Source organism: Dryobates pubescens, chromosome 11, assembly GCF_014839835.1.
Source record: "Dryobates pubescens isolate bDryPub1 chromosome 11, bDryPub1.pri, whole genome shotgun sequence".
Lineage (NCBI taxonomy): Eukaryota > Metazoa > Chordata > Aves > Piciformes > Picidae > Dryobates > Dryobates pubescens.
In genome coordinates, this window is record NC_071622.1 from 31,656,701 (window position 1) to 31,682,318 (window position 25,618).

General features: G+C 48.1%; 1 protein-coding gene across 1 annotated transcript in view; it reads left to right on the plus strand.

Annotated features, from left to right (window-relative positions):
* Positions 1-25,618, plus strand: part of PLPP3 (phospholipid phosphatase 3) — a 65,195-nt gene that overhangs the window by 10,966 nt on the left and 28,611 nt on the right. The window contains exon 2 of the mRNA XM_054165134.1: positions 23,322-23,479. Within this exon, the coding sequence (XP_054021109.1) occupies positions 23,322-23,479 (158 nt within the window). The remainder of the gene's footprint in view (positions 1-23,321; positions 23,480-25,618) is intronic.

Below are 25,618 nucleotides of genomic sequence, written 5' to 3' on the forward strand. Positions count from 1 at the left end.
GGACACAGTCTCAAGCTGCACCAGGGGAGGTTTAGGCTGGATGTGAGAGAGAAATTCTTCCCAGAAAGAGAGATTTGCCATTGGAATGTGCTGCACAGGGAGGTGGTGGAGTCACCATCCCTGGAAGTGTTTAAAAAGAGACTGGATGAAGCACTTAGTGCCATGGTTTAGTTGATTAGATGGTGTTGGGTGGTAGGCTGGACTTGACGATCTCTGAGGTCTTTTCCAACCTGGTTATTAATTCAGCAGGTACTCATGTAAGGCTGAGACATTGTGTGCCTCAAAATGTTCAGCTACTGAATTTGAAAGCCAGTGTGCCAGAAATGGTCTGGCCTTCCTGCCTTCTTGATGCTCAGCAAGTTAGCTATGATCTCTGGTTTTGGGGTGGTGTGATGGGGTTTTCTTTAGGGCTGGTTGGAGTGTGCAGCCCAGCCCTGGTTGTCATTCCCACCAGTGCTGACAGCAAAGTCTTTGCTTGGGTCTTCACAGGGGTGCAGTGGCCATGGCAACCAGGCTTGCTCCCCAAGCATCCTGAGGGCTTCCAAGGCTTTTCTGCAAAGCCCTCTGCTCTTTAAAGGAGTTAGTTTCCAAAGGGAGAGTTGCAAATAGCATGGCCAAACGCTGGGAAGCAGGTGTGCTCATTGTATGCTGGATCCATTAATGCTCTGAGTGATGTTCAGGGCATAATTTTGGATGGATGGTGAGCTGATGGCAGGCAGCAAAACTCCTTTGAAGTTGATAGTTGTGAATGGTTCGGTGTTAGCAGGCTTCTGAAGCTGCTCTTTGATCACTCATCAGCTGACTCCTTTGGGGGAGCCTCTTCTCCCTCCAGTTGCTGGGTCGAAGCCCCAGCGAAGTCTAGTGCCTGGGTTTGAGCCCTTTTGCCCTCGGTTCTGCTCAGGCGTGTCACATAGGAGGTTTGTGCCTCTGGGAATTTCTAATCTGAGGAGACAGGGAGCGTGCAGGAGCGTCGCCTTCATGCGTGGGCAGGGAGCTGGAGCCTGGTGAGGGCAAGGGCACGCTTTGAAGGCAGCATTTCCAGTGGGGATGCACCCAGGTGCCCAGTGGAGCTATCAAAGCTCCTGAGGTACCTCATAATTCCTAGGAACTTCAGTGAAGCTGCAAACTTCAGTGCTTCTGCCAGTCATGCCAGGCCATCACCGGCCTCCAGAGATACCTTTTGAAAGCGGATCTTCAGTGACATGCGACCATGGAGGAAGGCTGCCTCTCTCAGGGCTTGGCCCAGAGTGTGTCCCCAGGACACGTGTACACCTGTCCTAGAGTTTCCCACGTAGATTCTTGGAAGAGCTTCCCAAGGTGGCTGTGTTCCCATGCTTCTGTGTTCTGCAGAAAAGCAAACCCACATTGCAATACCCTCTGCAGGGGAAGCTGGCTTGTCTGTACCCAGAGTTAGGGCTGAAGTTGTTCTGGTTAGGGATATGGGGAGACAGGTGCACCAAGGCATAGAATCATAGAATGGGCTGGGCTGGGAGGGACCTCCAAAGGTCATCCAGTCTGATCTCCCCACAGTCAGCAGGGACATCCCCAACTAGGTCAGGTTGCCCAGGGCCTTGTCCAGCCTCACCCTGAATATCTTCAAGGCTAGGGCCTCAATCACCTCTCTGGGCAACCTGTTCCAGTGTTCCACTACCCTCATAGTAAAGAACTTCTTTCTGATATCCAGTCTAAATCTGCTCTTCTAGTTTGAAGCCATTGCCTCTTGTCCTGTTACTGCAGTCTTTTGCAAACAGTCTCTCTCCATCCTTCTTGTGGCCCTCTTCAGGCACTGGCAGGCTGCTATTAGGTCTCCCTGGAGCCTTCTCTTCTCCAGGCTGAACACCCCCAGCTCCCTCAGCCCATCCTTGTAGCAGAGGTGCTCCAATCCCCTGATCATTTTTGTGGCCCTCCTCTGGACCCTCTCCATCAGGTCCATGTCCTTCCTGTATTGAGGGCTCCAGCCATCTGCCTCTGCATCTAAGATACATCATCAACTGCAGCATATAATACAAATGGCTCATTCTCAAAGGAAGGGCTTGAAGGGGGCTCTAACCTCTTCATATCTACCAAGCTAAGAAAAAAAAATCTCTTTGCTGCATGGCCACAAGAGTCTGTATCTTCAGTAGAGCTCTTGGGTTTGTGCATTTATTTGTTTTTCTTCTTTACTCATATCAAAATGTGTAGCTTCAGTGACCATCTCATCAAATAATGCTTTTTTTTTCCCCTCCATAACCTGGGATACTTTGGTGTGTTTTTTAAACCTAGCCCTCCTCATTTCTTGACCATCCCTGCAGCTTTAGCATGCAGCTGTGATTCTGCTTGCAGCTCCCACAAAGCAGGGGTAGAAAAACCAAGGTAACAGCAACATTTTGAGTGAAGGGGATGAAATGTGGAATAGGTTCAGCGTATTTCTTTGTCATTGTTGGAGTCCTATTCAGTCTGGGGCTGAATAGGAGGCTGATTAGCATGTGGAAGCATTTCTAAAGCATTGAGCTGGGAGGGCTGGGTGGTTTTTGTTGGATTTTTTTTTCATGTGTGGGTTTGTTGGGTTTTTTTTTTTTGGTTGTGATTTTAGTGTTGTGGGTTTTTTTTGGGGGGGGGGGGGAGTGGTGTTTGGGGGCTTTTTTTTCTTCCTTAAAGGAGAAGTTTTGTGGCATGCATTTCTCCTAACTGAGCTGGTATGAATCCTTGTCAAAAGCAAAACCCTGTGGGGAAAAAAAAAAAAAAGTCAAACCCTGTTTTGATAAGTTGCTGTGTGCATTGGCACAGAGAAGTGTTCCAGTGCTTAAAGCTCTGCAGGGTGTAGCATCTTTTAAACAGCCCAGAGAAGTGGGACAGAGTTTGGGATGCATCATACAATGGTCCAGGCTGGAAGGGACCTCAAAAGGTCATCCAGTCCAACCTCCCTGCAGTCAGCAGGGACATCCCCAACTAGATCAGGTTGCCCCAGGGCCTTGTCCAGCCTCACCTTGAATATCTCCAGGGCTGGGGCCTCAACCACCTCCCTGGGCAACCTGTTCCAGTGTTCCACCACCCTCATGATAAAGAACTTGTTCCTGATATCCAATCTAAATCTGCTTTTCTCTAGTTTGAAGCCATTGCCCCTTGTCCTGTCACCGCAGCCCTTTGCAGGCAGTTTCTCTCCATTCTTCTTGTGGCCCCCTTCAGGTACTGGCAGGCTGCTATTAGGTCTTCCTGGAGCCTCTTCTCCAGGCTGAACACCCCCAGCTCCCTCAGCCTGTCCTTGCAGCAGAGCTGCTCTAACCCCCTGATCATTTTCATGGCCCTCCTCTAGACCTGCCCCATCAGCTCCATGTCCTTCCTATATTGAGAGCTCCAGAGCTGCACACAGTACTCCAGGTGAGGTCTCACCAGAGTAGAGCAAAGTGGCAGAATCACTGGACCTCTGGGTCTGCTGCCAATGCTGCTTTTGATGCAGCCCAGGATGTGATTTGCCTTTTGGGCTGCAAGCTCACACTGCCTGCTCATGTAGATAGTGTTGGATGATAGGTTGGACTTGATGATCTCAAAGGTCTTTTCCAACCTGGTTAATTCTATTCTATCCATCGATCAGCCGCCCTCAAGTCCTTTTCCTCAGGGTTGCTTTCTAACACCTCTTCCCCCCAGTCTGTATTGATAGTGAGGCTATAACAAGAGGCTGGATTGTGGCTATAACAAGAGGCTGGGCTGTGGGTATAACAAGGTGGGGCATCACTTTTGCTGTCACAGAAGCTGTCTGCAAAAGTGGACATTGCTTTCTGAATGCAGGATTGGGCCCACAGCCTGAAAATCCACCTGCTTCAATAAATGCTCAGCGTTTTGTTTTCGCAGGCAAAGATACAACTCTGAGCTTGATGGAAAAGCTAACTGTGAATGAAAAGCTGCTTTCCCCCAGTGACATTGCTTCAGGACACAGTATCACAGAACATTAGAGGTTGGAGATCATTGGAGTCCAACCCCCCTGCCAAAGCAGGATCACTTAGGGTAGTCTGCACAGGAGTTCATCCAGGTGGGTTTTGAAAGTCTCCAGAGAAGGAGACTCCACAACCTTTCTGGGCAGCCTGTTCCAGTGCTCTGTCACCTTCACTCTAAAGAAGTTTCTCCTCGTGTTGATTTATGTTTTTTTCCCCCTTTAGTGCAGGGCTGATGTTCTCATTAGTCTCCTGCTTTTCTCCTTGAGTGGTAACAGATCATTGCTTGGGTGCTACTTGTGGGTCTTGGGTGAATCTGTCCTAGATCACAGCTCATCAAATCATAGGGTCACAGAATGGTTTGGATTGGAAGGGACCTTTAAAGGTCATATAGTCCAAACCTCCTGTGACGAGCAGGGACATCTTCAGCTAGATCAGGATGCTCAGAGCCCTGTGTGGTCTAACCTGGAATGGTTCCAGGGATGGGGCATTACCACCTGTCTGGGCAACCTGTGCCAGTGTTTCAGTGTTTTACACTCAGTGTAAAAAAACCCAGAAGTCTTCCTTAGATCTAGGCTGAATCTCCCCACATTGAATTTCAAACCATCACCCCTTGTCCTGTCACAACAGGTCCTGATAAAAAATTCATCCCCATCTTTCTTCTAGGCCTCCATTAACTACCTGAAGGCCTCAATAAGCTCTCTTCCATGTGGTGGGAGCATCACCTGCCCTTTGTGGAGCTGTGGGATTCTGGGCTGCTTGCAAACCCCACAGCAGATGTGGGGCCCTGTTGCATGCCAGGGCTGCATGGACATGGCATGCAGAGTGGGCAGTGAAGGAAAATGCTTTAATTTCTGAGTTCAAGGAGTGATGGACTTGAAGTTGCATGGAAAAAGCTCATGGCAGCAGTGGAGGAGTCAAATCCCCTTGGTGATGCATGTATGAAATAGACACCAGGCCTGAGTTTCCACCATGCCTTGTCTTTAGTTATGCCAGCTTAAGAGGGAAAAGTGGTGCCTCTCCAGCTCACTGCTGTACCTTTCTGTAGGCTATTAAAGGCTGATTAAAGCCATTGTTTAATTAAGGGCAACTCAGCTCCTCCATTCAAAATCCCTGATGAAAGGATTGTTTGAAGTATTTCTGCAATATTTTCTTTTTTATTTTTTTTCCCCCTCCCTCCCCTTCCTTCTTGAACATGAAGCAAGCTCCTAGGCACCCTCTGTGCCCCAGCACCGAGGTTTTGAATTGCTATTACAGGACCACAAACCTGCTGGCAAATCTGGCTGCTACCAAAGGCATCCGAACATTAAAAAGCCTTGCAGAGGGGTGGGAGGGAGTTCAATCTCAGGATACGCTGATTTGGAAAGGGAATCCAAACAAAGAGGCTTTTCAGCACAGGCTGAGGCTTGGCTTCTCTCAAGGGCAGTTTGGGCTTGGGGAAGCATCCGGGAGGAGTGGAGCAGGAGTCCATGAGCTGGATGCCGCACGGTGTAAGGTTTCCCAGCACAGCCTGGTTTTGTGTTACAGGCTGGGGAGCTGGCTCTAAGCTTCTCTCTTTTCTTTTTCTCCTTTTATTTTTTCCTTCTTTTTCTTTTTCTTTTTTATCCTCTCTCCTTTTATTTCTATTGGAAACAAAAAGAAGTTTAGGCTTAGGAAAAGGAAAGGTTCCTCCAGGTTTGGCGATGCCTCTTGCTGTCGATGCTGGATGTGGGACCTGTTGGTGCCTGTGACCTGGAGAAACTTTTTGCTGGGTCCCACACCAGCCTCACAGGGACATTTTGATGTGTTCAAAAAGCACAGCCCTCTGACAGGCTTGCTGCAGGCACCCTGGCAGGAGCCTGTGTTGCTGAGGGGACAGGCATCTCATCAAGAAGAGGCTGGCTCAGTAAGGAGAAGTGAAGAGAGATGGATGCTGGGGCACCTTTTTCACTGCAGGAGGGTTGCAAAGTGAGGTGTGTGTCCAGTAGGGCTCCTGGTTCCCACAGCATCCCTGGTCTTCGTGGTGAGATCTCTTAAGTGCCACCATGCTTTTGAGAAGAGCCAAGCAGGGAGGAGGTGATACCAATCATCCCAACCAACCAGTTGGGCTCTTTTTTTATAGGCACCAGATGGTTTTAATAGAGGAAAGCTGAACTTCTTATGACCCTTCCCCACAGACTCTGTTTGTTGTTTTGTAATTGGGGCCAGGACAGAACCATGTCCCAGAACCTGCAGCGAGTATGAGAGCTTGTTGCCTGGTCCTTCTCCCACCCCACCAGGAGTCCCTCCCTGTGACTACCCCCATGCTCCTCTGCCTGCTGTGCCTCCAAATTATCTGGGGGAAGCTGCTGGGCATGAAAGACTTGAGGCTTTCCACCCATCCCTGGCTGAGCAGATTGGCAAGGGGACAAACTGGAGAAAACTGAAACATCTGAAAGCAAAGCTCGAGGAAGCAATAAAATGTCAGGCCATGTTTTCTCTTCTAGTTGATTAAAAATTCTCCTGATAAGCAAGCAAGCTTTCATGGCTGGACCAGACCTGTATCATGTCAAATGCAGTGAAGGGTTTATTAGAAGGATAAAGTGGTGTGAGCATGAGGTTGTGCTCACAGCCCTCCTGCAGCCAACTTATCCCCCCAGGGCTGAAGGTGTTTTGCAGTAGTATGGAAGTAAAAAATGGGACAGAGCAGAAAAAAAAGAAGAGTGCTTCTCTTCTGGAAAGAAGCAAATGTATGGAAGTGGGGGGTCTCTGGAGGGGAGAGTGGGAGACACTGGTGTCTGAAAATGTAACACAAACTGTCTGTTTGTGGAAAACTGTATGACAAAGGTAAAGGAAGAAGAGTAAAAGCAATCAGCTTACTGCTAATGAAGGTCTCTGGGTGTTGTATCCATACCCTATCCAAACCTGTGATAATTTGAGTGCATAGTTGCCCTGTGGGTGATGCCTTACATCAGACATGACCATTTTTGCAAGTTCTCTCTTCTGGCCCCTGTATCCAGTCTCATTGCTGCCCAGGAGCATCAGGCCTCCAGCAAATCTGGAATCGCGCCCATCTCGTGCCACTTCTTTTGTGGGGGCTTTGTGGACAGGAGGCCACTAAGGTGCTGCAGAATGAGGGGAGGAGAAGTTCAGTGGACTCACCTTGGCTTTTGGAATTCATGAAGTCGAGCAGAATCACAGAACTGCGGAGTTAACCAGTTTGGAAGAGAACTTTGAGATCAAGTCCAACCTATCACCCAACACCATCTAATCAATTGAACCATGGCACTAAATGCCTCCTCCAGTCTCTTCTCAAACACTTCCAGTGATGGTGACTCCACCACCTCCCTTGCCAGCACATTCCAACGGCCAGTCTCTCCTTCTGGGAAGAACTTCCTCCTCACATCCAGCCTAAACCTCCCCTGGCACAAATTGAGACTGCATCCTCTGATTCTGTCACTGTTGCTTGGGAGAAAAGACCAACCCCTACCTGGCTGCAACCACCCTTCAGGTAGTTGTAGGCAGCAATAAGGTCTCCCCTGAACCTCCTCTTCTCCAGGCTAAACCACCCCAGAAGGAGGAAATGAGGTCTCCGTCTCCTGCTCTCCATGGGAAAACCAACAGAGATGGTGAACCAGTGTCCAAGTCAGTGCCAAGATGCTCCACTGGGCCTCTGGTTTCTTCATAGCTTGAGAAATCTGTTTGGGGATCAAACACAAGACAAGAATGAAAAAGCAGGGAAACAAAAGGCTCGCTTCCGTGCCCTTGTGTTTGACTTCCCAGGGTTTTAATTGCCAAGAGCTGCCCTGGGAGCCAGCTGGCTGCAAAAGGATACAGATCTCGAGGAAGAGAAGAAGGGCTGCCTTTTTATCCCCTTTCTTGATACTTTCCTGTGGGAGATGCAGCTTTATAATACTTTTTCCCCTCTAAAGGTGAATTATCATATTTAGGTACTTGCTTCCTCAGTTTCTCCACCTGCTGTTTCAGCTCCTGCTGTTGTTCTTTTACTGCCTACAGGAGTTAACCTGTGGCAGGACCAGCAAGTTTGGAGCCCAAATTGTGCCTCTATTCTAGAGTTTTTCTTCTTGGAGCAAAAATGTAAGGCTTTATAAGAAAGGGAAATACAGGAGGTGCTTCAACTTGTAAACCCTACTACACCAAGAGATTTACATGTCCATGCTGATGCACACAGAGACAGCACTGGTTAGACCACACCTTGAGTACTGTGTCCAGTTCTGGGGGCCTCAATTCAGGAAAGATGTTGAGATGCTCAAATGTGTCCAGAGAAGGGCAACAAAGCTGGGGAGGGGTCTGGAGCACAGCCTTATGAGGAGAGGCTGAGGGAGCTTGGGGTGTTTAGCCTGGAAAAGAGGAGGCTCAGGGGAGACCTTCTTGCTGTCTACAACTACCTGAAGGGAGGTTGTAGCCAGGAGGGGGTTGGTCTCTTCTCCCAGGCAAGCAGCAAGAGAACAAGAGGACACAGTCTCAAGCTGTGCCAGGGGGAAGTTTAGGCTTGATCTTAGAAAGAAGTTCTTCCCAGAAAGAGAGATTGGCCATTGCAATGGGCTGTCCAGGGAGGTGGTGGGGTTGATGTCCCTGGAGGTGTTTAAGAAAAGCCTGGATGAGGCACTTAGTGCCATGGTCTGGTTGATTAGATAGGGTTGGGTGGTCAGTTGGACTTGATGGTCTTTGAGGTTTCTTCTAACCTGTTTGATTCTGTGATCAGACCCACCAGTGTGTGGCCTGGGAGCAGGCTGGACAATCCCAGCTTTGCTGCCAAAACTTCACTTGAAAAGGGAGAGAAGAGGCGGGGAGGGGTGGTGGTGGAAGGGAAAAAAAGGGACAGCTTTAAAACTAAAAAAATCCCACAGCATGGCCTATTTGGCAGGGTCATTGTCTGCATCTCGACGTGAGCTACCTGCAGCACGTTAATTGGTATCCCTTGGTAGCTGAGGATTTGGCCTCGGCCCTGCATGTAATTACAAGCCACACACAGAAGGACACAGGCAGCTAATGAACTCCTGCCAAACTCTGGCTCCGCTTCTGCGGAGGTTTTGAAGTCCGCTGGGCTTTCAGCGTTTTTGTGTAGGGGAGCCCTGTGAAAAGGCATCCAATCACTCCTTTGACAGCCTGCAGAAAAAGGGGGCTGGCTTGTTGAATGAATAACTCCTCTCCCTCCAAAGTCCCAGCTGAGAACTGGAGCATCTATAGGCGCCTTTCTCAGCAGAGCAGTAAATAGGCTGGAAAACAGAGGACACAACCCCCCTACGAGCTCTGCCTGAGCTCCTGCCCCGCTGGCCGGAGCCAGTGGGCTCCAGTTGCCACGACGGGCTGCAAGAAAAGAAACTATTTCCATTAGAAAAAAAAGAAGAAGAAAAAGGCCTTCAAAACAACCCCACCGATGCTCTAGGCTTTTTCCCAAGCCTCAAAGTGTTCAAAAGAGAGGTTGTGCAGGGTGGGATGCAGCAAGTTGCGTGGCTCTGTGTTGTGAGGGGGGTAGCCAGAGGGGGTTTTGGAGGGTTTCTGCCCCTTTTTGTGGCCTGCCAGTGTCTGAAGAGGGCCTACAGGAAAGCTGGGGAGGGACTTTTGAGGGTGTCAGGGAGTGATAGGACTGGGGGGGGAATGGAACAAAACTAGAAATGAGTAGATTGAGATGGGATGTCAGGAAGAAGTTCTTCCCCATGAGGGTGGTGAGACACTGGCACAGGTTGCCCAGGGAGGTGGTGGAAGCCTCATCCCTGGAGGTTTTTCAGGCCAGGCTGGATGTGGCTGTGAGCAACCTGTGGTAGTGTGAGGTGTCCCTGCCCATGGCAGCGGGGTTGGAGCTAGGTGATCCTTGAGGTCCCTTCCAACCCTGATAATTCTATGATTTTGGGGGAGGCAGGTTTTAATGATGGTGTTTTTGGAAGGCTGTGGTGGTTTTTTGTTAGGGTTGGCTTTTTTGTGTGTGTTTTTGTTTGGGGGGTTGGGAGTTTTTCGGTGTGTTTTTTTTTTGGTGGTGGGTTTGGGGGTTTTTGTTGTTGTTTTAGTTTTTTGTTTGGGTGTTTGTTTTGGGGTGTTTTTTGGGTTTTTTTTGGTGGATTTGGGTTGGTTTTTTTTAGGGTTGGTTGTTTTTTTTTTGGTGGATGCTTTGTTGCTAGGATTGATTTCGAGCCTAAGCCATTCTCCTCCTCTTTTTACATCTTGAGGTGACAAGAGGAGTTGTGGCTGAAATAAAGCCAATTGCCATGAAAACCTGTGATTATTTTTTTTTCAGGCAAACATGCCAGGTGGGTTTCATGACAGTGCCATGGTGAAGAGGAATAATGCAACTTGGCATGAAGCCCTGAACCAAAAAACAAACCCAAACAAAGCCCAAACCCAGAAAAAAAGGGGGAAACAGAAGAGCCTTTGTCCAAATTAACCACAATAAAGGAAAAAAAGGGACTGCTATTCCCTTGGGCTTCTTTAACCTTCCTCCCTCCCACCCCCCAATTTATTCACATGTTCTTTGACAGCAGGGCACAGTTACTGGGAGGCTGGAAAGACAAACTGGGAGTTAGCAAGTTTTGGTTCTAAAAAGCCTGGTACACTCTGTGCCCCTTAAGTCAGTGTGAATAGAGACTTGGCCATTGCCTGTGCATTTGGGTGTCTGCCTGGCTTACACCATCCCTTAAGGAAAGTGGGCTAGGAAATGCCCACTGCATGCACTGTGGGGAAGCCTGGGCCATGCGTGGGAAAGGCTGTTGTGACACTGGGTTTGATGAGGTGGCTGTGCCACTGAAGGTGCTTGCCACCGAAGTAGCCCTGTGGGCAGCGAGGCGGCAGCATGGCTAAGGCAGCAGCTGATGGATCTCTGCCCTCCCCAGGAAATCCTCCCCTCCCTGTAGTACAAAGGTGTTTTAATGAGGAGCATGGTTGATTTGTATTGCTCTCTACAGCTACCTGAAGGGAGGTTGTAGCCAGGAGAGGGTTGGTCTCTTCTCCCAGGCAACAGTGACAGAACAAGAGGACACAGTCTCAAGCTGTGCCAGGAGAGGTTTAGGCTTGATCTTAGAAAGAAGTTCTTCCCAGAAAGAGAGATTGGCCATTGGAATGGGCTGCCCAGGGAGGTGGTGGAGTCACCGTCCCTGGAGGTGTTCAGAAAAGGATTGGACATGGTTTAGTTGTCCTGCGGTCTTGGGTGACAGGTTGGACTTGATGATCTCTAAGGTCTTTTCCAACCTTATTGATTCTATGATTCTATGATTTATTTGTTTTAAATATTGCCAGTGAGTTCCTGCTCTGGCAGGGCATCTGGACTTGATCTTCAGAGGTCCTTTCCAACCCCTACCATTCTGTGATTTGTGTATCATGCACTGTTAGGCATTAAGGTGCCACTCTACTGCTGTTAAAAGTCCAGGAGGAGGAGAGGAGTGATAATCTTACACCTTTTTAACCCCCTGGTGCATAGGCAAAGTCCCTAAAGCTCTGCTCTAGGGACTACAGAGATCAAACCCCTGTTGCTTGAAGGTCCTTTGAGTCATTTCCACCTGTGCTCAGGGGGGTTTTCTTGCCTTTCAGCACTGTGCATGGTGCGTTATATCCTGGAAATGCCACCAAATCCTGACTAGTGAGGGGGAAAAGTTTCATTTCCAGTTAATCAAGGGAGTTGTGTAATACCATTTGCTCCTGGGGAACTTCCAGAGAAAAATGAAAGGAAGGGGGGTGGGTGGGGGCATGGCAAGGGGTCTATTATATAAAGCAAGTATATTAAGAGGAAATAAATTATGAATTATAAGTGATTAGTGAACTTTTAAGGAAGAGGTCAGAAGTGCTTTTGGTCTACAAACTTTCTGAGCTTTCAGTGCTTGTATTTGGTTTCAGAGTTACAACCTGGCCATATTTGTGCAGGTGGCTGCTGCTTCACATCTGAAGAAGGATTTTTGCCTTTACAATAGGGTGCATTGACAGAACTGGGTCAGGAAGCTATTAAACAACAGGCTTCTGGATGCAGCTTCTACCACCTCCTGGACAGGGGCAGTTGCTTCCCGAAATGTGCTTCATTACAGCTGCAGTGCCTGGCTGGGATGCTCTGGGAAGAGGGAGAGGAAACTTGGGAAGTTCAACAGATACTTTTTTGTTTTGGTAAGGTGCTTGATGCTGATCAGGTGAACTGGTTTTATTTTTGTTTCAAAAGCTTTGCACCTTTATCAGTCTCTAACAATAACTGAGGTGATTTAGTTGACTGCATTGTGTTGGCTGCAGTTTCGTATTTCCATTCGTTCTTGCTGGGGTTCAATGATCTTAAGGTCTTTTCCAGCCAGGTGATTGTATGAAAACAAAGCCTACAGCCCACAAAACTTTCCTCTTGAATAGAGGCTGATGGAGCAAAGGAGGTTTGGTATTGCATAGGGAAATTTCGGTGTTCATGCAGCCAATGTGCACTGTGGGATGGTGTGAATGAAGGGGAGCAGCAGCTTGGCTCACCTTTACTTCAGGTTGGAGGAAACATCCTCCCCCTCTACTCTACCCCACTGACACCACACCTTGTGTCCAGTTTGGGGCTTCCCAGCTTGAGACAGGCAGTGATCTTCTGGAGAGACTCCAACAGAGAGCTATGAGGATGATTTGGGGACTTGAACTTCTCTCCTGTGAAGAGAGACTGAGAGCCCTTGGGCTGTTTAGTCTGGAGAAGAGAAGGCCAAGAGGGAATCTGATGAATATCTGTAAATATCTGAGGGGTGGGTGTCAAGATGAAGGTGCCAGGCTCTTTGGTGGTGTCCAGTGATAGGACAAGGAACAACAGGTATGAGCTTGAACAGAGGAGGTTCCACCTGAAAATGAGAAAAAACTTCTTTACTGTGAGGGTGATGGAGTCCTGGCCCAGGCTGCCCAGAGAGGTTGTGGAGTCTCCTTCTCTGGAGAACTTCAAAACCCACCTGGTTGCCTTCCTATGCAACCTGCCCTAGGTGATGCTGCTTTGGCAGGGAGGTTGGACTCTGTGATCTCCAGAGGTCCCTTTTTCCTTCTGTTCCTGTGGAACCTCCTCTGCTCCAGCTTGCACCCATTGCCTCTTGTCCTGTCCTTAGGCATCACTGAGCAGAGCCTGGCTCCATCCTGCACATCTTTATAAATACAAGTGAGGTCACCCCTCAGGCTCCTCTTCTCCAGGCTAAAGAGCCCCAGCTCCCTCAGCCTTTCCCATTGCTCATCTCTTTTAGATTTCCCCTCTCCAGCTTTGCTAATCTGTCTTAAATCTGTTTTACCCCACAAATGCAGAATTTTGTGGCTTGGACAAGAACTTTTGTTCTTATTAATGCATTTTTGGGGTATTAAAAATACAAGTGCACTTTAATATAAAGCTGTTTTAATACATCAGTTCGTGCCAGACTCCCAGGAGGAACAACTTCACACACTTCTCAGAATTCCCTTCTCCTCTTTCCTTCTTTCTATGTGGTGTTTACCTCTGGAAATAGGCAACAGGTACTCTCTAAAAACAGCATTTCTTCCCAGCAGAACCAGTGGCTGCAGTCCTGTTCACCTGGAGCTCTTGGAGCACGGGGTTGGTGTGTTGTTGTGCTCCAGCCACAGGAGGAAACATTACTATCCAGATTTCAAATCCAGAGAAATTTGCAGAATGTGAGAATAATTTGACATTTGGTTTGAAATATCTGTGGCCAAGAAGAGACTTTTATGATAATGTTCTTCCAGGATTTTTGGGTCAGTAAGTGTGGGTTTGGGCAGCAGGTAAAGATACCCCTCATTCCTGCCACCACTACTGATTCCTTTCAGAGGCACTTCTCAAATTCTTTTGCAGCTTTGGGGCTCTCAGTGTTAAAGAGTTCTCCATGTAGAAAATAAATATTCTTGGCTTTCTTCTCTGCTGTTGCAGACCTGAGAAGGCATTTTGCTCAGCGTTCCTGAATAACCAGTTCTTATGTCAAAACAAACAAACTAAAAGAATACCCAATATGCAAGAACCCAGCAAACATCATCTTCTAGGTCAAAATGAAGCTGTCTCTGCCCCCTAGCAAGTCACAGAATCGTAGAATGTTAGGGGTTGGAAGGGACCTCCAGAGATTGAGTCCAACCCCCCTGCCAAAGCAGGATAACCCAGGGCAGGTCACACAGGAATGCATCCCTCTCCAGAGAGGGAGACTCCACAGCCTTCCTTGTCCTGTCCTTGGGCACCACCAAAAAGAGCCTGGCACCTTCATCTTGACACCCACCCCTCAAATATTTATAGACATTGATCAGATTCCCTTTCAGCCTTCTCTTCTCCAGACTAAACAGCCTCAGGACTCTCAACCTTTCTTCAGAAGAGAGATGTTCACATCCTGCAGTTATCCTCGTTGCTCACCACTGGGCTCTCTCCAGCAGATCCCTGTCTTGAGTTGGGAAGCCCAAAATTGGACACAGTATTGCAGGGCAGAGTAGAGGATGAGGAGAACCTCCCTTGACCTTCTGGACACACTTTTCCTAATGTGCACCCCAGGATTCTGTTGCAGTTGGTGGGCCTAAAACTGGAGAGGTTTATATTGAAGTTCCTATGGTTTGGCTGGAATATAACTCCTAATAATAACAACATGGACTGGAATGTCACCCTCTTGATAGGAAGGGCATCAGACAGATTGGCATAGGGAGGTGAAAAAGGTTCATGTGAGTTACATGGGAGAACCTACAGCAAGTTGATAAATGAATTTGTGTCTTGTTTTGGGGGAAATCAGCCCATTGTGCCCTAGGTCTTCATTCAAGCAGGTCAAATCAGAGAAATGCAGCACAGGCTGATCCTTGTTTATGGAGTCACTACTCTTAAAGCACAGGTAGCTGTTCAACAGTAAAGTCTGGGATTTGTTTGTGTGTTTGGGAGAATTTCTATCCTCTTGTGTTTGTGTAGCTGAGAGCAGTGGAACTGTAATAGAGTTGAATGGGAATCTGTTTGGCAAACAAAGATATTAGGTGTGTTTCCAAAATACAGGCAGATGCACACAGCAGCCTTCTGGACTGCTGGAACCAAGGTGAGGAATGAGTGAGACTGAGCATGCAATGGCGTAACAGGGTTGATGGTACTCTTATTTCTGACATTAGCTTGCTTGTTCCCAGTGAACATCTGGGCCTGAGTATCTAGATCCAGTCAAAAACCATTGGGAAAGAGGCACATCATCACTGCTTTCAAGACTGTCAAAAATTCCAGCCCAAAGGCTCAATCCATTCTGTAGTGAGATCCTTCTTGTGGCTGACGCTGGGCTGTGGATCAGGTGCCTTGGGACTATCTTTGACTGACCAAGCAGCTACCACTCCTTCAGCCACTCATTTGGTGGTGCTGGTGCAGAATCAGGCCTTAGTGTGAAAGGCAGCATATGCCTGACAGGATGGAATTGTGGAAATACTTCTATTCTTTGTTATTGTTTTCTGTCTCTCTCTCTATATATATATATAATGTGTGTATATGTATATATGTGTGTGTGTCTATATACACACACACACACACATATATAAAAATATGTATATATATAAAATGTCACATGGCTTCAAGAGTTGTTGACTCTTGAAGCAGCTGCCAAGACTGGTCTGCAGTGCTGCAATTCCTCTCTCTCCCTGCTGAGGAAAGGCTGAGGGAGCTGGGGCTCTTTAGCTTGGAGGAGCCTGAAGGGTGACCTCATTCGTGCTTATAAGGATGTGCAGGGCAGTGTGGGGAGGACAGGGCCAGGATCTGCTCAGGGTTGTCCAGTGACAGGACAAGGGGCAATGGGTGCAAGCTGGAGCAGAGGAGGTTCCACATGGCTTGCATTAGGCCATGTGGCCAGCAGGAGCAGGGAGGTCATTGTGCCCCTGTACTCTGCATTGGTTAGGCCGCACCTTGAGCACTGTGTCCAGTTCTGGGCCCCTCAGTTTAAGAAGGACATCGAGACACTTGAACGTGTCCAGAGAAGGGCAACAAGGCTGGGGAGAGGCCTTGAGCACAGCCCTGTGAGGAGAAGCTGAGGCAGCTGGGATTGTTTAGCCTGGAGAAGAGGAGGCTCAGGGGTGACCTCATTGCCCTCTACAACTACCTGGTGGTTGTAGCCAGAAAGGGGTTGGTCTCTTCTCCCAGGCAACCAGCACCAGAACAAGAGGACACAGTCTCAAGCTGCGCCAGGGGAGGTTTAGACTCCAAGTGAGGAGAAAGTTCTTCACCGAGCGAGTCGTTTGTCATTGGAATGCGCTGCCTAGGGGGGTGGTGGAGTCACCATCCCTGGAGATGTTTAAGAGGAGATTGGATGTGGCACTTGGTGCCATGGTCTAGTCATGAGGTCTGTGGAGGCAGGTTGGACTCGATGATCCTTGGGGTCTCTTCCAACCTTAGTTATACTGTGATACTGTGATGAACAGAAGGGAAAACTTTTCCCCTGTGAGGGTGCCAGAGGCCTGGAACAGGCTTCCCAGAGAGGCTGTGGAGTCTCCTTCTCTGCAGACATTCAAACCCCACCTGGATGCATTCCTCTGTGATCTGCTCTAGGTGATCCTGCTTTGGCAGGGAGGTTTGAGTGGATGATCTTTCCAGGTCCCTTCCAAACCCTAAAATTCCATGATTCTGTGTGAAGAAGCCAACTGCTAAAGCCCCAATAAAAGCCCTACCGTAGGCTAATCTGGATTTTTACGCATTTTAAACTATGTACAAATACCATAAACCCTGTAAGGTTTTTATGTACCTAAGATCAGCCACTAAGTACTTCAAATAGAAACCTCCTCTCTTGCAGGTACCCAAATATTTACAGAGCCTGTCTTGAATGAGGAATTAGATCCCCCCTCTGCTCAGCCCTGCCAAATTATTTAATGGTCTTTTTGACTTCTTAAGCTCGATGCCTAATCTGCTGAAACCTTAAAACCACACCCAGGGCCTGGACACTGGCAGCCAAGCACATCACAAGAGTTCTTGCTAGAGGATTGCCATTGCTTTGTTGAGATGAGCCAGCAACATCTCACTGACCTGCAAGGGTTGAAAGGAGAAAAATTTAGGGGGGGGGGAGGGGGCAAAGCCAACCTCCATCAAAACCAAGCATGAAAAAAACCCAAGGCTGTGATGGTGTTTAATTTAGTGCAAAGGTGAAGGCTGGGTTGGGAAGATGAGAACTCCATGGATGGGTCACTGCAGAGAGGCCTCTTCGCCTCCCGCTCCCTCTGCAGCTTCTCCGATGGGTGGCCAAGTGAAAGCGTAGCCTCGTTTTTAGTGTTGTTGGGGTTTTTTCCCCCCATTAAATCTGCACAAGCACTGACTTTTCAAAGACTCCCAAGATTCAAAAGTCCTGTGCCCAACACACAGAGCCCTTTCTTCTGCCTTTGAATTTTTATGCACGTTTCAAGCTGGTCAGAGAGAGAGCACACGGGGGTTTTGCGAGGGGTTTTGTTTAGCCTTGGTGGTGGGGTTTTAGCTTTCAGGCTGCCAGCCTTCTTGGGATTATGGAGTATTAATTGGCTCTTAATAAAGGTGCTGACCATAGAAAGGAATTTTTATTTTTTTTTGCCTTGGTGCTTGATTTCCAGACTCCATTTGCTTTATTAAAAGGAAAGACAAATAAATGTAAAGCCTGCCCTGAAATATCTTTGCACAGGACACCAGCGGCTTAGAGGTCACCGAGTCACTTGGACTTCCTCCCAACAAAAGCAAGATAATTTTTCAGTGTCCAGCCCCATGGCATCCCGTGGTGCTTCACACAATTCGTTAGTGTCCACACCTGCTCAGAGTGGGGCTCAAGCCCAGTTGGATGGGGCAGGATCAGTCCCCGAGAGATTTCTGCTATGCTCGTGGTTTGGAGCCCTGTTTGATCTCCTACTGCCTTGTTAGATAAAAGCATGTGGTTGGGATTTCCTTGTTCTGTTATTAAGGCAAAAATTCCCCTCTATAGAAAGGGGGGGAAAAAATGCTTCACCTTGTGAAGGGTGTTGCAGTTTGGAAGGTAGTCTGGGCTGCAGTCACCTTTTTTTTTTTAGCATTGGAATAAGCAAGTCCCTTTGTTCTGTGCTTTAATTTCTTCTGCCTGGGAGAGGAGTAACAGTAACAGCTTCTGAGGATGCACCAGGCTTGACTCCACACCCTGGGCTGTGCTCCATAGGCTACTGTGTAACAAGCCCTATGAGGAGAGGCTGAGGGAGCTGGGGTTGTGCAACCTGGAGAAGAGGAGGCTCAGGGGAGACCTCGTTGCTCTCTACAACTACCTGAAGGGAAGTTGTAGCCAGCTAGGGGTTGGCCTCCTCTCTCTTCTCCCAGGCAACCACCAACAGAACAAGAGGACACAGTCTCAAGTTGTGCGGGGGGAAGTTTAGGCTGGATCTTAGAAAGAGAGATTGGCCATTGCAATGGGCTGCCCAGGGAGTCACCATCTCTGGAAGTGTCTAGAAAGGGACTGGATGAGGCACTTAGTGCCATGGTTTAGTTGATTAGATAGGGTTGGGTGATTGGTTGGACTTGATGATCTTGGAGGTCTCTTCCAGCCTGGGTGATTCTGTAATTCTCAGTATTATGGAGGATGTGAGGCCCTCCTACAGTGCTACTAAAGACACTGCAGTAGGTCTGTTCGTGTAGGTGAGTCATAGTCACAAACAGTGGCCAAATTGGGAGTATTTTTGGAGAAGAGTGACCATCCCCCAAATCAGTGTTTGGTTGCTTTTTTCCCCTGCTGTTCGTGACTGTAGCTCACTTCCATGCAAACCACTGTTTGTTGCTATTGTCTGAGATGCACCTGGATAGTTTTGTGGGCAGGCATGGGAAACGCTGAAGCTTGAGAGCTTAACACCTTTATTGGGGTCCAGGTATTGCATTCATAGCTACATCCCTGGCTGCAGTGACTTGCATAATCCAAATTTCCTGTTAAAACACTGGGGCAGAAGAGGTGATGAGGTCCAGATGTACCATCTTCATGGTACCCTCTTCACCCTGCCCTGCTTGCCTTCATTTCCATGTGTGTGTGGGCTGTAGCCCCACTTCTGGATAACCTTTGCCTGTGGCAGATTTCCTGATGTGAATAATGTCTCTGTGGCATTTTGCTGGGGGATCCCAAAGGCATCTCTCTCTGCATTTGATTTTCTGTTCCAGAGTTCCCTCTGTGGTGTTTTTTTCTGCACAACCTGTTCTCTGCAGCCTTTTTGGCACTGCCACATTCTGCTGTGGAGAACCTGCTTGCCAACAAAAAGAAAAAAGAAAAGGAAAGAAAATGTAGGTCACCTAGACAACCTTTAGTCCCAGAAATAGCCTTGTGGAAGAAGGCCCATCTTCAGCACTATTTCTTTATTATTCATCAGGGGCTGGGGGCTTCTCTTCCTTGGGAAATTACACCTGAAAGAGCAGAGCCTTTTGCCCAGCCCATGAAACCAAAGGCATGTGACATCTTCTAAGTAATAAACATTCAGCTATGGAAAGCATCTTTGTGTTTCTCAGGTTAAAAGAAAAGGGAAGAGGTGGGGAAGGAAAAAAAGAAGGGGGGGAGGAGCAAAAAGGAAGGGAAGAAAGCAAAAGGGAAATAAAAGAATAAGGGGAAGGGAAGGGAAGGGAAGGGAAGGGAAGGGAAGGGAAGGGAAGGGAAGGGAAGGGAAGGGAAGGGAAGGGAAGGGAAGGGAAGGGAAGGGAAGGGAAGGGAAGGGAAGGGAAGGGGAAAAAAGGGAGGGGAAGAGAAGGGAAAGAAAAGGAAGGGAAGGGGAAAAAAGGGAAGGAAAAAGAAAGGAAGAAAAAAAAAGTGGGGGGAGACAATAAAAAAAAGGAAGGAAGGCAAAAAAAGGGAATCTGAGGTTAGTGTTTTGCTGGAAAAATGTCAAGGCTTGATTGGCAATCTCCCCCTAAACCACAAGTTTGTAGGGGAGAAAACAAAACCATTGGATTTTTTTATTATTAGTTTTAGATTTATTTTTATTTTTTTTTAAGCTCTGCCTATGTGAGCTTTAAGAAATGTTACAGCATCTAGGTCAACTCTGCTGTGGCAAGCTGTACGCAGAATGGAAACACGGAAACACTACCCCACGCTGTTCAATGAACGAAGGGGAAGCAGATCTTTATTAGTCCTGGGTTCACATGATCTATAGGAACACTATTGTCTTCCTCCTTCCCCCCTCCCCCTTTTTTTTTTTCTTTATTTAAAGCTAGTTTTAAGCTTTCAGATGTAGGGGTGTTGTGTTTTGTTTTTTTTTTTATTGTCTGTGGGAACATGTGTTTTACAGGCCTGTCATGTGAAAGCTATTAACAAGAGGAACTGGAGAAATAACAATAAGCCACGTAAACCGTGGCGTGGCTGCTCCCCGAGTTCAGCTGCGGGGCTGCCGCTTCCAGCGCGCCTGAAACCGGAGCATGCCCAGCGGCCTTAGCTCTTCTCCTGCCATTTTTCATTGGGAGTTTAAGGGGGGTTTTGGTGTTTCTTTTTTAAATGGCCATATTAATATCGGATTGTTGGCGTCAGGGGGCCTGTTTGGGGGCCAAGCTGGCTAGGCGTCAAAATGGTTAAGTAGCGGAATGAAGACTGGAGAGAGTCACCAGAGATCACAGAGTCACACAGGATGGGCTGGGTTGGGAGGGACCTCCAAAGGGCATCCAGTCTAACCCCCCTCTGCAGTCAGCAGGGACATCCCCAACTAGATCAGCTTGCCCAGGGCCTTGTCCAGCCTCCCCTTAAATATCTCCAGGGATGGGGCCTCAACCACCTCCCTGGGCAACCTGTTCCAGTGTTCCCCCACCCTCATAGTAAAGAACTTCTTCCAAACATCCAATTTAAATCTGCTCTTCTTTTGTTTGAAGCCATTGCCACTCATCCTGTCACTGCAGGCCTTTGCAAACAGTCTCTCTCCATCCTTCTAGCCTTCTTCAGGTACTATTAGGTCTCCCTGGAGCCTTCTTTTCTCCAGGCTGAACACCCCCAGCTCCCTCAGCCTGTCCTTGTAGCAGAGGTGCTCCAACCCCCTGATCATTTTGTGGCCCTCCTCTGGACCTGCTCTATTAGGTCCATGTCCTTCCTGTATTGAGGGCTCCAATGGTGTCTGATTTTATTTAGCAAATCTGAGCTGGGCAGGCACTTCTGAAACCTTTCCTTGCTTGTCCACATGCATGGTGGAAACTGTCCTGTCCTGCCAAGCACCGTAGGGCCCAGTGCTTGAAATTAACCTGTTTCCTGAGGTTTTAGAGAGGATCTGTAGCTCCTCAAGCCTGAACTACCTGAAGAAGTAGTTCCAGAAGTTTTTAGAGAGGATTTGTAGCTCCTGAAACCTGAACTACGTGAAGGGGGCCTACAGGAAAGCTGGAGAGGGGCCTGTGGTGATGGGACATGGGGCAATGGTTTGAAACTACAGGAGGGTGGATTTAGATTAAACATTAGGAAGAAACTCTTTACTAAGAGGCTGTTCAGACACTGGAATGGGTTGCCCAAAGAATCTGTGGATGCCTCATCCCCTGGAAGTGTTTAAGGCCAGGCTGGATGAGGCTTTGAGCAACTTGGGCTAGGGCGCGGTGTCCCTGTCCGTGTGTCAGGGGGATTGGTACTGGATGATCTTCAAGATCCTTTCTAACCCTCTGTGATTCTATGATCCGAAAGGGGTCCTGAGTGGTGGCCCTGGCCACTCTTGGGAGGCTTCAGGTCTGTGTTTGGTTGCCATTGCTCACAGACAGTGATGTTTTCATTTTTCTTGGGATTAACAAAACCCTCTTAAGAATCCTGGATTAGCAAACCCATTAGCATGCAGGAAAAGGCCTGGATTAGGTAAACCAATTAGTATACAGTTAAAGGGAGCCAAACTGGATTATGCAATGTGAAATACAGATGGTGGTTCACGTGGCAAATGGGGAACATGGTTCTGATGCCACTTTTAGCTACCCGGATGGTGTACTCTTGCTAATTACATCTAGTAGATTGTCATTGCTGCAAAGGTACCATGGACAAGTTCAGGTCAAACCCAAAAACACTTATTTATTTACTTATTTATGTCCTTGTTATTTTTTAGTACTTTTTTTTTTTTCAGAAGGAACATCCCTCTGATGTCTTAGGCTTCTAGCTGTGTAAACAAACCCACATATACTTAAGCAAGTTAGTGGCTGACAGATAGTCCCCAGTGCTTTCTGTAGGATCTGGATGGGTGTGAGACCTGTTGTCTTGGCCCAAGGACAGCTTGAACCACTGTGCATTTGTTTTCTCCTTACCTGGGTTTCGCTCTGCGAGTGGGAGGAGGGTTTCCTGTACCTTGTGGTTTGTGATTTACTCAGGGTGTGGGTTTCAGGGAATGTGGGGCTTGTTTTGGTGGGGATGGGACTGCTTCTCTCTGTGATGGGCTTAAGGGCAAAGATGGATGGGGAAGCTGAGGCAAATGGAAGAAGGGTGCCCTGCCCAAGGTAACATCATGTCTGGGAAAGCTCCTTCTGGGTTTGGAAAACTTTGAATACAGTTACAGATGTGCAGTAATTTTGAGGTGTCCCCTCCAAGGTGTGTCCTGACCCATCATCACCCTGCGATTTTGAGCAGGTCTGCCTTATGCTTGGTGCAACAGCCCAGGCAAGCTCTGCAGATTACAGGCTGTTAGGGGTTGGAAGGGACCTCTGGAGGTCATCGAGTCCAAGCCCCCTGCCAGAGCAGGACCAGAGCATCTAGCACAGGTTGCACAGGAACACATCCAGATGGGTCTTGAAAGTCTCCAGAGAAGGAGACTGGGCAGCCTGTTCCAGTGCTCTGTGACCCTCCCAGTGAAGTAGTTCCTCCTCTTGTTGAGGTAGAACCTCCTGTGCTGTAGTTTATATTCATTACCCTTTGTCTTCTGCAAAGCACCATTTAAAGACATATTTTGGGTGGCTTTATGGTGATTGAAGGTGAATAGGCTCAGATGAGAGGTCAACAGTGGGCTGTTTGGGTTGATGCTCAGCCTTCTCTTGCATATGGATGAGTCAAGTATGGGTGTCCCACAGCTGCTCAAAACACATAGTTGTGTGGCATTAGTAGGTACAAACAGACAGATACCCTGTAAATAGAGAGAAGAGGGAGCCAAGGAAGGCTTCGGAGGCATAAAAAGAATGGGGATGGAGTGAAGCTGGGCTGACCAGGTAGGAGAAATTGTTCCTGATACTCGATCCTGCAGTGTTTGTTTGCACAGCTCGGGGCTGCCCGGCCTTGGGGCACTGGGCAGAGAGCATTGGGCCCTCCCGGGAGGAAAGTGCCAGATTCGTTTTCATGGCTTTTTGCAGAGGGATTGCTTCAGGGGTCCATTCCTGTAAGTTAATATTTGCAATGCACAAGGCTTAACTGAAACCAGGCAGCGCAGACATCTGATAACCATAACAGTGGAGATGCTTTTCCCCCACAAGACCCACTTGGAAAAACAAATCCCAAAGCTTATCCCCTTTGGAAAGATAGCAGTGTGGAAAGAAAAGCATCGGGGGCGGCGCTGTACGGTGTGCAGGGGGGGTTCTAACTAGGCTAGGGGGTTCTTTTGGTGTCAGATGGTTGTGTTCATCTGGATTGCTGATGGGTTTGGTTATTGTCTCTTCTTTTCCAGCCGGGTTGCCCTTCCTCATCATTGAAACGAGCACAATCCAGCCCTACCAGCGGGGCTTCTATTGCGACGATGACAGCATCAGGTACCCCCTGAAGGCGATGGAGACCATCAACGACGCAGTGCTGTGTGCTGCAGGCATCCTCATCGCCATCCTTGCAGTAAGTCCTGCCTCTGAAATCTCCTCTCCTGTCCCTTTGGCATCCCCAGTGGCTTTTTGTCACCTCTTTGTTCAGAACCACAGAGTCCCTTAGGCATCCCCAATGGCTTTTTTTGGTCACCTCTTTTTTGGGAATCACAGAATCATAGAATTGTCAGGCTTGGAAGGGACCTCAAGGATCAGCTAGTTCCAACCCCACTGCCGTCGGCAGGGACACCTCACACTACAGCAGGATGCTCACAGCTACACCCAGCCTGGCCTGAAAAACCTCCAGGGATGAGGCTTCCACCACCTCCCTGGGCAACCTGTGCCAGTGTCTCACCACCCTCATGGGGAAGAATTGCTTCTTAACAGCCAATCTGAATCTCCCCATTTCTAGTTTTGTTCCATTCCCCCCAGCCCTATCACTCCCTGACACCCTAAAAAGTCCCTCCCCAGCCTTCTTGCAGCCCTCTTCAGATACTGGAAGGCCACAATAAGGTCTCCTCAGAGCCTTTTCTTCAGACTGAACAGCCACAACTCCCTCAGTCTGTCCTCATAAGAGAGGAGCTCCAGCCCTCTGATCAGCCTCATGGCCCTTCTCTGTACACATTCCAGCACATAATATGCTCTACAAATCTGTTTTTTAAAAAAAATTGAAAAATTGTAGAAGTTTTATCTCAGAAGTTTTGCCTCTTCTGCTTGAGTCTGAGGTTTTGCTGAAAGGCAGGTTTTTTAAAATAAGTATCTTTCTTTTCTTGAAATGTTCCATTTTTAACTGAGAAAGAATCCTAATTGTAGAATTAACCATGCTGGAAAAGACCTCAGAGATCATCAAGCCCAACCTATTACCTAATACCTGACACATCATGACAACTAAACCATGGCTTCAAGTGCCACATCCAATCCTTTTTTGACACCTCCAGGGACGGTGACTCCACCACCTCCCTGGGCAGCACATTCCAATGGCCAATTACTCTTTCTGGGAAGAACTTTCTCCTCACCTCCAGCCTAAACTTCCCCTGGTGCAGCTTGAGACTGTGTCCTCTTGCTCTGTTGCTGGTTGCCTGGGAGAAGAGACCAACCCCCACCTGGCTACAACCTCCTTTCAGGTAGTTGTAGACAGCAATAAGGTCTCCCCTGAGCCTTCTCTTCTCCAGGCTAAACAACCCCAGAGTTGAGAAACAGCCTTTGGTTGCTGGCACCAACATCCTATTGCCACTGGGGCTTGAACACAGTCTCGCTGGTACGTCCACCCTATCTGCCAAGGCTCACATCTCCTCTGTGATTGTTTGACTTCCCTGTGAGAGTGGAGCAATAAACATTTGCAAACGAAAGTTTGTAATGAGAGTAATGAGATTACTCTTAAAGGCTGTAAACAGGCCCAAAGCTGTTTGGGCAAGTCTGTGAGCTCCACAAGAGGTTTTTTTCACCTTCCAGTACAAGTTCAGAGTAGAAACCAAAAGGCTCGAGTTGTCAGGAAGGACTTGGCACGGTTTGTACCTATTCAAATAATTTTGCCTATTTTATAAGGTTTAGATACACACACAAAAAGATACATCTTTTCAGCTAGGCAGTGCCTGGAAAAGTTTCACAGGTTAGTGTTAGATTTCTATGAGATTGTTATATTAGAGCCATTAAAAAAAGACAATTAAAACCTTCCACAGGGAGCATATTCCCAGAGTCCTCGCTATAAAAAGTAGTTAATGAATCACCTTTCCAATGCCTCCTCCTTTCTCTTTTCCTGCCAGCTTTCCTAGAGCTGTGCTAGGAAATGGTTGCAGGGTGAGAGATTTATATGGCAGCCAAAAAAGCTGAATCCAGCCCGTGGAGCTGAGCCTCCTCCTTATGCCAGCACTTATCTGCTGCTGGGACAGAAGGCAAGAGCTGTCTCCTGGGTGTTGGTTAAACACTTCCAGATGGAGATGAAATTCCCCTGTGAAAAGTACCTACCTTTTCCTTCTTACCTGCTGCCAGTACGGCTCAGGTGCTTTCCCAGAGACCTGCTTTTGGTCCTTCAGCTAGGAGAGGAGAAGAAAAAGAGGTGAGGAGCACTTGTTCTCTTGGCTTTCATCTTCCCTCACAGGAGCAATGTCATGGGCACTAAGTATTTTAGCATGGCACAGTGCCTGCTTTGGTAATGCCCCATCTTCAACCTTGC